Raw genomic sequence first — 13071 nt, 5'->3', positions numbered from 1 at the left:
CTGCATGCACTACCACCATTAAGGGCTGATTTTAAAACCCCATCTTCTGGACATGACTGTTGGATGATCTCACCATCTAATATTTCTGCAAGTCAGGGACCCCCAGGGTCAGATGGTCAACTCCTGGTGCCCATGGCCAGCAGTGCAGTGATGGGGTGCTAGCAAAGAAAGTGAGCTGGACCCTCATGATTTTTCAGGGGTGTCTGCCATGTGGCCAGCGGTGAGGGTCACTCCTCACAGACTGCAAGGTGGCCCAGGTCACCACACTCAGTACAGGTCAGAAGCTGACAACTGAGCTACATCACCAGTCTTTTTTAGTTTTTATGTTGAGATAAGATCTCATCCAAGTTGGCCCAGGCTGGTCTGAACTTGAGATTCTCCTGCCTCCAAACTCCCAAACAGCTGGGATTACAGGTGTATTGCCACCAAGCCGGGTCCAGAACATGAGCCTTAGAGGCTGCCCAGTGGGTTATGGGGAGCACTGCCCAGTTAGGGAGAGAGGGAGGAGCACGGATGGCAGGGTCTCGCCCACGGCGCCCTGCACAGAGCCTCTCCCTCCACCGAGGCATGGCAAGGGAGCCAGTGTGGACAGCAGTGGGGGTCACGGTAGGCCATCAGGACCCCAAGGCATGGCAGGGGAGCCAGTGTGGACAGCAGTGGGGGTCACGGTAGGCCATCAGGACCCCGAGGCATGGCAGGGGAGCCAGTGTGGACAGCAGTGGGGGTCACGGTAGGCCATCAGGAATTCACAACAAGGTGGGAGAGATCCCAACAGCTGCAGGCATGGACGGGTGCGCCACCCAGGCCCAAGATCACCTCTGCGCCAGCACCCTCTGGTAGGGATCGGCGGCTGCCCGACAGGCTCCACCCCATGGCCCTGAAGTTCAGGCCCACCTTCCAGCCAGGCTCACTTCCTCTTCCCACCAAGCAGCACAGCTTCTCCACTGCTGGGGAAAGGGGACAGAGCAGGGCACCAGGGTGTGGGCCAAGGCAGTCGCCAGCATGCATGAGCAGGAGGGCCAAGCCAAGAGGGAAGCTAGATGTCGGGAGGAAGAGCTGCGGACACTCCAGGATCCCGTCCACCTGATGCCCTCAGGGTACTATCAGACAGAGACAAATGGCCTACTTAACCTTTCTTAATGGACAACTGTCTCCGTGAGCCTTTAGGGGGACACAGCCATGCTTGTGGAAGGCCCAAAGGCCACGTGTGGAGCCTGGGCTGTGCCTGCCAGTCACACATGTCCCACGTGAAGGCTGGACTCAGTCCTCAGAAGGGCTCCCAGCAGAGCAGGCAGGTTCCACCTGTGGTCTCCACAGAAGCAGAAGGCCAGATGCTCTGTGCATGCTGACAGTGCAGCTCATGGGCACAGGCTGGTGGAGTTTCCAGGTCCCAGCTCTGCCCCAAGGAGGCAGTTTGGAGGTGACTGGTGGCTAGAAGACAGGGGACTTACTAGCATGAGGCTCTAAGAGGCCATGTGTTAATCTCAGGAAAGAAATTGAAGACCAGATGTGGCCATGGAGGGCCTCAGGTGAGCAGGTGGCATGCAGTGAAGGACACAGAAGCTGGCTCCGACCAGAGGCTGTGCAAGCACCACAGGACAGGAGACCAGCACTGGCCGACCAAGGAGCTCATCCCCAGGCAGGCCTGCACTTTCGGAATAGCGTGGCACCCAGTTTCTCCAGGGACCCCACAGACTGGAATTCAGCTCCAGTTGCAGGGACGCACCCCCCCCCCACCAAACCCCCCTCTTCTGTTGCAGCTCAGCATCAGCACCTGCTTTGTACCCAAAGGCTCAGACAGCTTTGAACTGGCCTTTCCCGGGGAGACTGAGTCCAAGGCCATCAACTGGGTGGGGGCACGGCCCAGCCACCTCCTCCCAGTCCAATTGCCACAGCTGAGGAAAGGCGGTGTGCAGCAACCTACAGCTTCTGAACACTCTGCTTTGCTTCTCTGGGGTCCAGCTGCCCACAGCACCTGCCTGGCAGGTCCTATCTGCTTCTCAACCTTGCGACTGCCAAGGAACTGGAACAAACTTCTGAGTACCCAGATGCCACAACAACCCCGGCACCCTTAAATGATGTGGCCACGCATGGGGATGACAGCCACCGCCAGGACTCAGGGACCTGAGTGTGGGCTGCAATGCTATCAATGCCTGAAAAACAGTAATAACAGGAGGACAAGGCTGAGACGTTAATTGGCTGGCTCTACTGAGGAAAAAAATACAACCACAAAATGCGGCAAACAGGAGCACCACCATGGATTACACACCTGCCAGTGCACTCAGGGGCCAGGCACTCGGTCTCAGCCTACCACATGCTGGCATGGCACCATCCTGTGGACCCCCGCACACTGGCCAGCCTCTGTGGAAAGCCTTCACAGGCCAGGGTGGTGAGTCCCAGGAGGCCCCTGCCAGCTCCATCACCCACCGATGGAGGCCACTGCTGGAGGATTAAAACCTTCCGAGCAAAGCCAAGAGGCAGCCCACGATTCCGAGGCGCTGCAATGGTCACGGGTCCCAAGAAGGCTCAGTGGGCTGGGGCTTGGGCTGGGACCTGATGCATACCTGAGAGTCGGGCCACCTCCGCCTTCCTAGCTCCCTCGACCTCCCACGCCGGCCACCAGGAGCTTCCTTTGCCAAGTCCACAGGGGCCCTCCTCGCTCACCGACAGGGTGGTGAGTGTGCTGACACCAGGACACCCAGGCCGACCCATAGCACCACCTGGATCAAAAACCCAAGACAGGAAGAGTCATGGCAGTCCCCACACTGCTCAGTGCTAAGAAAACTTTCTTCTAGCATGGAAGCCCAGGGACAGAGTAAGGGCAACGGGAGGAGGGAGAACAGTGGTATGAAGCAGCCCTCAGGGAGGGCAGCACATGTAGGCTTGGTCCTGCCTGAGGGCAACACCCAGGAGAGACAGCCTGCCTGCCAGCAAATCCAATGACACTAGAGGCTGTGATGAGGCTCTGACAAACCATGGCTCCCTAACTGACCCACGTGGTCTGGGTGCCCACAGTCCTGTCAGCCAGGTCATCGGTCCTCGCCTGCTGGAGCTGCCTTGACAGGGAGGCAAGGGCTGGGCCACAAGGTGGAGGGCAGGCATGAGAGGAGCCTCAGGAGAGCAGGGGTGCTGTATGTGCTACGAAAGCAGAGACCCAAGCCTTGATCCAGCCTCCTAGGGAGGCCAGGTCTCTGACCACCATGAAAGAGGAGCAAGAATCTCAGGGCACCTGCCCAACTCAGGGGTCTCTTAAACCTACCATTTCTCAAGGTATGTGTTCTTGCACAACCCCACAGAGTGGGCCCTGTGCCAAGGACACAGGCCACACAGGTGTGGGTGCCCTATCCCCCAACATTACCCACATCTGATGCCCGACAGTAGGCTGGACATGCCCAGAGCTGGCAAGGTGGGAGACCCTGCCAGGCCAAGATGTGGGAAAGACAGTACCTCCTCTCTCGGTGGTGTGGTGGTACCCATCGGTGTCCCCATGAGCTGCACTCGAGCTGCACTCAAGGCATAAACAACTTTCAAGGGGCCCTGCCTCCTCCTGAAGGACCTCCACGGTTGATCACGAAGCCTGCAGTACCACAAAGTCCTCTGCACGTAACTCCAACTCTGCTGCAACTCAGGCTACTTTAACATGTGCACCTGCAGAGGGCCAACCCTCTGCCCACATATCTGTGATTGCCTTGGCAGTGGGTGCTGCTGCTTCTCACCTGGCCTGGTCCACTCAACCCTCCAGGGGGCAGAAACTCCTGGTTTTGTGGTTCTGCAAGAGGGGCCAGAGAGGGGCCATCCTGCCCAACTGAAGGAACCCTCACTCATCAACTGCCTGAGATCTCAGAGCCATAACTCCAAACCCTCTTCTGAAAGGCAGGCTGCCTGAAAAAACAGCAGCTCAGCAACGGTGAGGCTGCCTGGGTCTGACAACCACAGAAGGCAGGTTTCCCACTGGGGAAGAAGACTCTGAAGAGGGGGTCCTGACTAACTTAGCAGAAACACCTCAGGGAAAAGTCCACTTGCTTCTGTCACCCGAAACCATAAGCAGCTCCCCACACTGACAAATGCCCTGGAGTGCAGGGGACCAGTCCCAGCCTGCCTCATGGATGTGCAGGGCTCCTGCAGAGCCCACAAGGCCCACAAGCAGTAACTGCAGCCAGTCAGCCTATCAGGCAATAGCAGGGCTGTCCAGGTGCAAGGGGGACACTGTCTGAACTGAGTCCCTGGGACTGAGAACTCAGAAGCTCTACCATGCACAGAGAATCAAGAGCTCCTGATCCCACTGTGCCCAGTGTTTTCCTAAAAGTTTGTGGAGACCCAGCCTCAGCTGTTGCCTGAATATCTGCAAAGACATTTACAGACAGGATGGCGTCTGACAGTGAGCCATATTATTATAAGAATAATAATAAGGAGGAAAACATCCACCTCCTGAGACCATCCCTCCTGCACTGAGGCATGGCGACAGTGTCCAGAAGCTGCCAGTGGGTGACCAGGCCAGCATGGCACTGAAGACATCAGATGGCAGGCCCATGACCTCCACCCTGCCCACGTGGCCTGCCCTAAATCAAGGCTGCCCTGGGCCTTCCACTTTCAAGGCTCCCTGTCAAACTTCTACTTGATGGCACAAAGATGTCAGAGCTGGGCCAGTGGTGCACGCCTATAATCCCAGTGGCCTGGGAGGCTGAGGCAGGAGGATTGAGAGTTCAAAGCCAGCCTCAGCAACTCAGCAAGACCTTGCCTCAAAATCAAATATAAAAAGGGCTGGGGATATAGCTCAGTGGTTAAGTGCCCCTAGGTTCAACTCCCAGTACTAAAAAAAAAGATGTCAGGCAAAGGCCACCAAGGGCAGAAGGTCCTCACTCTGAGACACATGAGGTCTAACTGCTGACCATGTGCAAAGGAGCCGTCATGGTTCCCTCGGGAGTCCCGAGGGAAGGAAGAAAGAAAACGCATCTCTGAGCCTCTAACACTCAGCGGGGATGGAACCACTGAGGAGGGGGCAGCTGGCCAGTGCAGTCTCAGGCTCAGGGATGAACCCAGCCTGGCCTCTGGGGCCGCAGTCTAGCCTCTTAGTACTGCGCCAAGCGTACAGTTTCACACATGGCAGAGAAGCTGCTTTTGAAGCAAAAGACCCAGTGGATAAGCGGAATCCTGCCTGCCAGACATCTATCTCAGAGCACCCTGCTGACTGAGATTCTGGCAGCAACACATCTTTACACAGCACAGAGCCAGCTGGGAGAGGTGCAAATCCATCTTGGAAGTCTCTGCTCAGGCCTGGAAGATACAGGGCCTTGACTGGGACCACAGTCTACATGGTTGCTACAGCACCCATGCCTTGTGGAGTGACCTGAGGCCTCCAGCTGAGAGGGGCTGACTCAGTGCAGAGACAACCCCACAAGGGTGGGACAAAACATTCACTTTTGCTGTATGGGCGACACACAAGTCACAGTCTACTCTCGGTGACAGAACAAACATCTGGAGGCAGGGGTTCTGGCCACTGTGCAGCCCTGTGGCTCAATTTGGAAGCCAGGGTCCTCTGAGACAGCCCCAGTCAGAACGGCCACCTCTCTGTGCACGGCAGTGTACACCAGCACCTCTCTAAGAACAAGGCTTCCTGCTCTGGGGCCTCCTCTGCCTCCCTGGGCTGGCCTTCTTTGCCCTAGGGACTGTCCTTTTAAGAGCACCCCTCCAGTTCCTGCCCGAGTCCCACTGGTTTCAGGGCAGCCCCATGCCAGATCTTCCAGTTGAACTGGAGCTGCCCTCACTTAAGATTGAAAAGAACTCCCTCTGGTTTCCTAAGACAAGAAAACGGAATTCACAGGGGCAGACAGGGTTTCTTTTGATTCACAGTGCTTTCCAATTACTCTTCTGGGAACAATCTCAGAATGCTCCTTCCTTTGCACACTGGTCAGCTGCCCACAATGCTCACACCTATGCAGAGAGTAAGCACAAGGCAGAGAAAGCGCAAGGAAGCCAGGCACTGACTCTGGGCCTGTCCCCTTAGTGAGAGCAGCTGGAGTTCCTGAGAGGGTCTGGCCTGAGTGGGGGTACTAAATTCAGCCACATTCCCAGAGAGCACTCTTCAACGTAACAACTCTGGCACCACCCCGTCAGTTGCGTCCAATGGCCCATTCCAGACGCAATGGGCAGCTGGCAGGCAGCTCCCAGGGAGAGGAGAACTTTAGTTGTCTCCCCAGCTCAGTGCCAAAAAAGAAGTTCAGGTGATTTAGCACATGTTCTAGAGTTTAAGAAATGCAATAAAGCGGGCAGGGCACAGTAGGTCCCTGGCAGGACACCATATGTGTTAGTGTTCATGTGCACTGGACCTGGGCCCACCTGTACGTGTTCCTATGCCACCAAGCCAAGAGCACTGGGCTGAACACACGCTAGAAGACATCCCTGCTGAGTGGGAAGGGGAGCTGCCACTCAGCACGCACCTCCCAGCAGGCACACACAACACAGGCAGATGAGACAAGGGACAATGGGCAATAGAGAAGATGAAATTATCATTAGCTGCAGGTAAAGGACCAGATGATCCAGTGAGAGGTCAGTAAGGTAAACAGGTAAAAAATAATTTGTGAACATCTGCAGCTTTCCCTACATACAAAGAACTGGTTAGGAAACCAACAGAGAAGACTGCAATGCAGGAGGCATGACAAAGACAAGCAGCCATGGAGGAAAGTGAGAGACGAGAGGGAGGCCCTGCAGGGGCCTGTGAAACACATGAACCCACACCCACCTGTTGAAGAGGGCAGCTCCTGGGTGCAGAGTGCATGATCAGATGAGCTAAAGACATAATATTCTCCTAAATTAATTTTAAAGCTTCAATGAATTCCAACAGACCACAAACAGTGGGGCTGATTTTTGTTAATCAGATCAGCTGATACAAACATTCATAAGGACAAACACACCAAACAAGAATATTCCAGAAAATTCATTTAAGAGCAAGAGGAGGGTTAGAACTGGAGGAGGGGGTTAGGTCTGGAGTGGGACAGGTAGGACGCACAGTGAGCACTGTGGCAGCTGTGGCAATCGACACAAGGAAAGGCAGGGCCAGCCCACCAGGCCCCAGGAGACCAGGGTTTCACATGTGAGAGCATTAACATTTTCATCCCAGGGAGGACTACTGGAATAAACCTAGTTCTACAATGAGGCACCATCTAGACAAAAGAAGTACCTAGAGTCTGCTTCTCACACCAAAATAAACACAAATGGAATCTAAACATTTATATGAAAAAATGAAGTCATAAAAGTACTAGACACAATGATGGAGGAATTTTTTAAAAATAATCCTGGCATGGGAAGGTCTTTGTAACTATATATTTTTCCAAAAAAGAAAAAAAAGAAAGCCTGATGTATTTAAAATCTGGAGGACATGACAAACTGGGACAACATCTGCGATCAGAGAGGCAACAGGCCACCTTCCTCAATCTCACTAAGGAACTTCTGCCTCAAGCCCGGGCATAAGAACTGGTATTCAATGGTCTTCCCACTTAGCCACAGAAGCCAGACAAACCCCAAAGCCACCCAACCGAAGCACTGGGGAACAGCAGTAGCAGCTCAGACCAGAGAGGCTGAGACCCAGGGAACAGGACAGCACTTAGGACCAGAGTGCCACAGTGAGGCAGGGCAGGGCAGCAGAGGACACAGGCGACTCAAGGGAGGATGGGGCGGGGAGAAGGAAACCCCAAAGAGGCTGCCACACCACCTTCTATACGCCACACTTCTCCTGGAGGCAGTGTGGCTACAAGCCACGCCAGAGGGCCAAGCAAGGACTGAGCAAGGCAAGTGTGCCAGGAGAATAAGAGCTGCGGGGGACAACCCAGCAACCTGTAGGGCCAGTGTGCTTGAGATCCCAGAGGTGGTGGCAACGAGAACGGGGCAGCCTCAGCTGTTCATATGGTCCACGGTCGTGGCAACCACTCAGCTTCTGCAGGCCTCGATGGCTGCACAATACCAAGCACACCAGAAGACAGGACTAATGACAAAGAGGAGCTCGAGCATTAAGACTGATCACATGGGCTGGGGAGATAGCTCAGGCTGGTAGAGTGCTTGCCTCGCAAGCACAAGGCCCTGAGTTGATCCCCAGTACCGCAAAAAAAAAAAAAAAAAAAAGACTTATCACATGTGCTTCTCAACACACAGTGGGGTCACGTCCTGATAAACCCAAGCCATGCTGACCACTGTCCTAGGTCCACCAATGTGTCAAATCCATCTGGCTAGTGAACCCCAGCTGGCAGCACAGCAAAGCATCGGCAGTGCCCTGCTGAGCACGCAGCTCATGGTGAGCCGCCATGGTGCTGCCCAGCATCATGGGAGCAACATGCCAGGCAGCACCAGCTTGAGAGAAAGCAAATTCAAAACGTGAAGCATGGGTTCTACTAAATGTGTACTGCTCTCACACCGCCATAACGTGGAGACTCTAAGCTGAGCCATTGTAAGAACTGTCTGCATTTGAAACAAACAGTAACATGTGGGGCTTTAAATACGCATAGAATTAAATACAGCAGCACCAAAGGCCAGGGAGGGCAAATGGGGTGATATTACTGTGGGACACTCGCCTTGTCTGAAAAGTGGCTATAAAAAGGAATTCACAGTTGATGAAGTCAAGAAGTCACAGTATCTAATGTGACCACTAGGTTAGAAAGGTACCCACAAGAAAGAAAGAGTAAAAACTTCGCATGCTTGACTGATCAAAAGAAAAAGATGGGTAATGAACAGATTGAAACAAAAAACAAAGGACAGAAGCTTCTCCTCAAGTCAGTAATCATATTAACTGTGAACAATCTTAAACACGTCCAACTAACAGACTCCCAGTAACAAAACAAAACCCAGTAACATGCCATTAAAAGAGACACGCCTTCAACTCAGAAGAGCACAGAGACCACAAGGAGAGAGTGAGCAAGCAACTACTCACAGTGTGGCTGGGTTAGCTCATGAAAGCCCCACCAGACAACAGGACCCTCACAAGGGAAGCATCAAGTCGACAGACAGTATGACCAACCGGAGCCCACATGTTCCAGTGACAAACTAGAAGCAATAACCGAGAGAAATACAAGTACAAATAAGGCCAACAAAGTCAGAGGAGGAGGTCCCCACACCTTCTAAGTGAGAAACACACCAACAAACCAGCACTGCACGCCCATTGCACACCCTTTACTTAGGAATCCACCCAAGCAACGCATGGGACACCCAGCTGAGAGGTGCAGAGCCATGGTCGCGGCAGGCCTGCGGAACTAACCTGTGCCGGTCACACTCACCTCACCCAGAAGGGCTGCTGTTCTCTGTTGTGTACTACCAAACCACACTGGACAAGCTCGAAAGCAGCAAAAAAAAAAAAAAAAAAAAAAAATCACTAGGAAATCCTGAAGTTTGGAAAGCTAAGGAAGCCATGGGTTTAAAAGAAAGAAATACAACGGAAATCAGAAAATTTTGTGAATTGAAGGATGATTTCAATTCTTCCATTACTCTTTAATGCAACCCAATGAAACTTCAAAAGGTCATTTTTCAAGGAAGCTGATAAGCCATTCTAAGATTTAGTAGGGCAAAGAGTCAACTACAGGAAAAGAACATTTTAAGAGGAATGAAAGTGGAGGATCCAACTGCCTGCCATCGAGACACCCTGCAAAGCTGCAGTCCTGAAGTGGACATGTTGTCCACAGGACAGAGAGGTTCCCCGACAGCCTCATGTAGGTAGGGGGCTGAGGGCGACTGGCAGGGAAAAGGGTCAGCTGGAGGGCCGCAGGAGCCCCTGCCCCACACCCACTGACTCCAGGTGGAGAGGAGATGTAAATCTGTGAAAGACAGAATTAAAAGCTTTAGAGACAGCTGTCTTCGGGACCTAAGGTAGCCAAGAACCAAAAGCATCAAAGGGGAAAAAAAGATCCACGAACTGGACCACACTAAATTTCAGAACTTCTGTCATCTAAGGACATTTCATATCCTTATAAAAGCAAAAAAAGGTAGGAGGAGAGGTTGGTGGCAGTAGCCCTTGACCTGGCATGTGAAGGGCACTGGGTTCCATCCCTCAGCACCACATAAAACTAAATACCATAAATAAAATAAAGGTATTATGCCCATCTACAACTAAAAATATTAATAAAAAAAGCAAAAGGGTAACCAAGAGTAAGATAAACATTTGTAATATAGTTTCTGAAAAAGGACTTACATTTAGAATTTTACTTTTTAAAAACCCCTACAAATCAGTAAGGAAAAAGACAACCAATTAGGAAAAAACAAGACTTGAAAGGCAGTCACAAGAAGACCCCCCGTGGCTCAGCCATGGAAAGGTGCATGAAGTTCATCAGTAGGGCAGGGGCTACAACACACAAACCAGGGGCTATCAGAAGGGCAGTTCTCAAAAGGGGGCAGGAGACGGGAAGTGGTGGAACTCTCAGTGCTCCTGGAGGCGCCACTGTGGAAAACCAAAGCCCACTCGGCAGGACCTACCGAGGCCCAAGGCCACACGCAGGACCTCCTCCCAGGTGTGCAGCAAGCCACACAACCCACGGGCACCAAAGAAACACTCAGCGCAGCAGACTAGCAGCTCCCTGTCCTGCCAAGGGAGTGAGTGGTGATGGCATGCAAGGGGAACCACACAGCGAGGGACAGCAGAACCTCCAGCAGGCCCAGGGTGAGCTCAGACCTGAGGCCCAGCATGGGGACGACAACCAAGAACACATGCCCATGAGGTTCCATTTAAGTCAAACTGGTTCCATTTAAGTTCCATTTAAGTCATTTAAATTTTCCATTTAGGAAAAATTCATTCTAAAATGTCAGCAGACAGATGGCAACAACTCTGGTCCATGAGGGTGGATGGCCAAGAGGTGTCCGAGGGAAATCTGGGTGCCAAAATGTTCTCACCTGCCCTGGAAGGTGGGTTCTGAGGCTGGGCACACTTTGCAAAGGTGGATTAAGCTATATACCTACCAATACACATCAGTAAGAAAGTCAATGACTCCATTAAGAGTGAGCAAAAGCATGAGTCCACAGGGAAAGAAAAGCCAATGGCTTCCAAACTCACAAAAAGATGTTCAGGTTCACTCCAGGAAGCCAAGAAAGAGGAAGGCAAGGAGGTGGTATCATGAGGTCACCAGGCACTTGGGCAGAAGGCCCAAGGATCCCATTTCCAGAATGCTTCCTGCAGACACATTCTTGCACACACTGATATGTCCATGACAGGTGATCTGCAGCAGCAAAGGCTGGAGACAGGCTCCCTGGGAGACCGGACCATGGAGCATTCCCAGAAGGAATCCTGGGAAGCAGCTCCTCACAGCAACACAGCTAGCTCTAGATGTTCATATGCACAGCTGAGAAGCAGCCTGCAAGAGGTTTTAAGCAAAACGGGGGCTGGAGTGCAGATTAGTGGCAGAGCACTCGCCTAGCATGTGTGAGCCTGGGTCTACTCCAGCATGCTGCGTTGCCAACATGGACACATATGGGGGAACGGGGCTTGACGCACCCAGCACCAGGTAGTAAGGTAAGCTCTGGGAAGCACCAATGCTCATGGGCACTGAGGGCAAAGACTGCTCTGCCTGGCTACACCACCTCCTTAACCAAGTGCCTCTTGTGCTAGAAAACAAAACCAGTCAACAGAGCCCATCTTAACATAAGGAAGGGGCTCTTTCCCACCTGTCCCCTCTCCCAACAGCCTGGCTGGCCAGACACTCACCTGGGAGGAGAGAGCATTCTTGTGGGCCTTCCTGTAGATCAGAGCTGGGCAGATGAAGCAGATAAGGCTTCCCATCGTCGCTCCCGTGAGACCCAAGACAGTCTCCACTGGAAGAGATACAACAGCAAGGTGAGCCAGAAAGAGCACAGCAGCTTGCAGGTGAGCAGCTACGAACGTGAAGCTGTCGGTGGGAGCAAGGCAGCCACTGTGCAGAGGGCTCCACGAACCAGGCTCCTTCCGCCTGGCTGATGTGACTCTCAGTGCAGGTTTCTTTGGCTGCCAATCTGTAAAGGACCAGTCATCCAGAATTTCCTAGCAAAATCAGATGCTGACTCCACATGGCCTAGGTCACACTGCCTGTTATTTCACAGGTGCCCTAGTGACCAGTCCTAGCACACAACATGAAAGCCAGGGGCAAAAGTGTGCTGGCCAAGTACATCTCAGCAAGGAGTTGGACAGGTGGCCTCTGGAGCGGGGAACCTGCAAGTTCCTGTCTGGTGACAAGCTCCACCCACCATGTCTGCTAGGGAGGGGGTGCATCTGGATACTGAAAGTGCTGCTCTAGGCCTCTGACCTTCCCTGGATACCATGTTTGACAATTCAGGATCAACAGTTTACAGTAAGGAAGGAGAAGCTTTACAGTCATTCACTTTACAAACTGGGCCCGTGTCCCAGCTCTGGAGTGTCTGCCCAGGTGCTGAACTGCTTGGTGTCGACACACATTTGCTGCTCCATCCGGCTGCCAATGCTATCCCTTACTTCTCTGTGAGCCAAGGGAAAAATAGCCTGGGAATTTCTGGGCTTCTAGGGCTAGATGGCCTGGAATCTTGGCTGAATGCCAAGACATAGGGCAGGGACACCTGGGCCTTTTGTGGAATGTCCCAGAACAGAGTAGAAAGAAGAGAAAAGGAGGGGCCGCCCACCTTACCTACCATTGGGGATCATGATGCCACCAACCATGGTTCCAAAACACAAACCGAGAGGGTGAGTGCTTTAAAAACCGGAGAGGAGGCATGTAGCCTCCAGCAGCAAAGGTCCCATCTTTTTGCTGTATGGAAGAAAATAAAAGGTGTTGAAAGGACTGATTTCCTTTACTACTCTCCTGAAGGAGCAATGGCCGTCCTGAGCTCTGACAATTACACACCAGGCTCCCTTGGCAGGAGGAGCTCCTGGCAGGTAAGCCCTGAAGCGTGACTGGATCGGGCTGTTGCCTCGGGGGAGCTGCAGGATGCAGGAAGGTAGGGGCGCTCTCCACCCAGGCACCAACCACCCATCCTAAAACTTGACCTAGAGACCTTAGTATCAAGTTCTTTCATTCTCCTTTTCACTTTTAGAGCAAAGCCACAGAGAGATTATTAAAGGAAACACCAAGTGTGGACAACAGAATACCAAGTCCACAG

The 13071-nt window shown here is 52.8% G+C and overlaps 1 protein-coding gene across 1 annotated transcript in view; it reads right to left on the bottom strand.

Annotated features, from left to right (window-relative positions):
• The window catches only part of SLC38A10 (solute carrier family 38 member 10), a 38729-nt gene that overhangs the window by 7441 nt on the left and 18217 nt on the right, over positions 1–13071 (bottom strand). The window contains 8 exon segments of the mRNA XM_079133443.1: positions 2565–2606; positions 2609–2651; positions 2653–2690; positions 2693–2720; positions 11672–11778; positions 12604–12643; positions 12646–12669; positions 12672–12719. Of these exon segments, the coding sequence (XP_078989569.1) occupies positions 2565–2606; positions 2609–2651; positions 2653–2690; positions 2693–2720; positions 11672–11778; positions 12604–12643; positions 12646–12669; positions 12672–12719 (370 nt within the window).

Source organism: Sciurus vulgaris (genome assembly GCF_902686455.1).
Source record: "Sciurus vulgaris genome assembly, chromosome: 3".
In the NCBI taxonomy this organism is placed as follows: Eukaryota; Metazoa; Chordata; class Mammalia; order Rodentia; family Sciuridae; genus Sciurus; species Sciurus vulgaris.
Note: the sequence above shows the minus strand (reverse complement) of the source record. Positions and strands in the feature narration are given on the sequence as shown.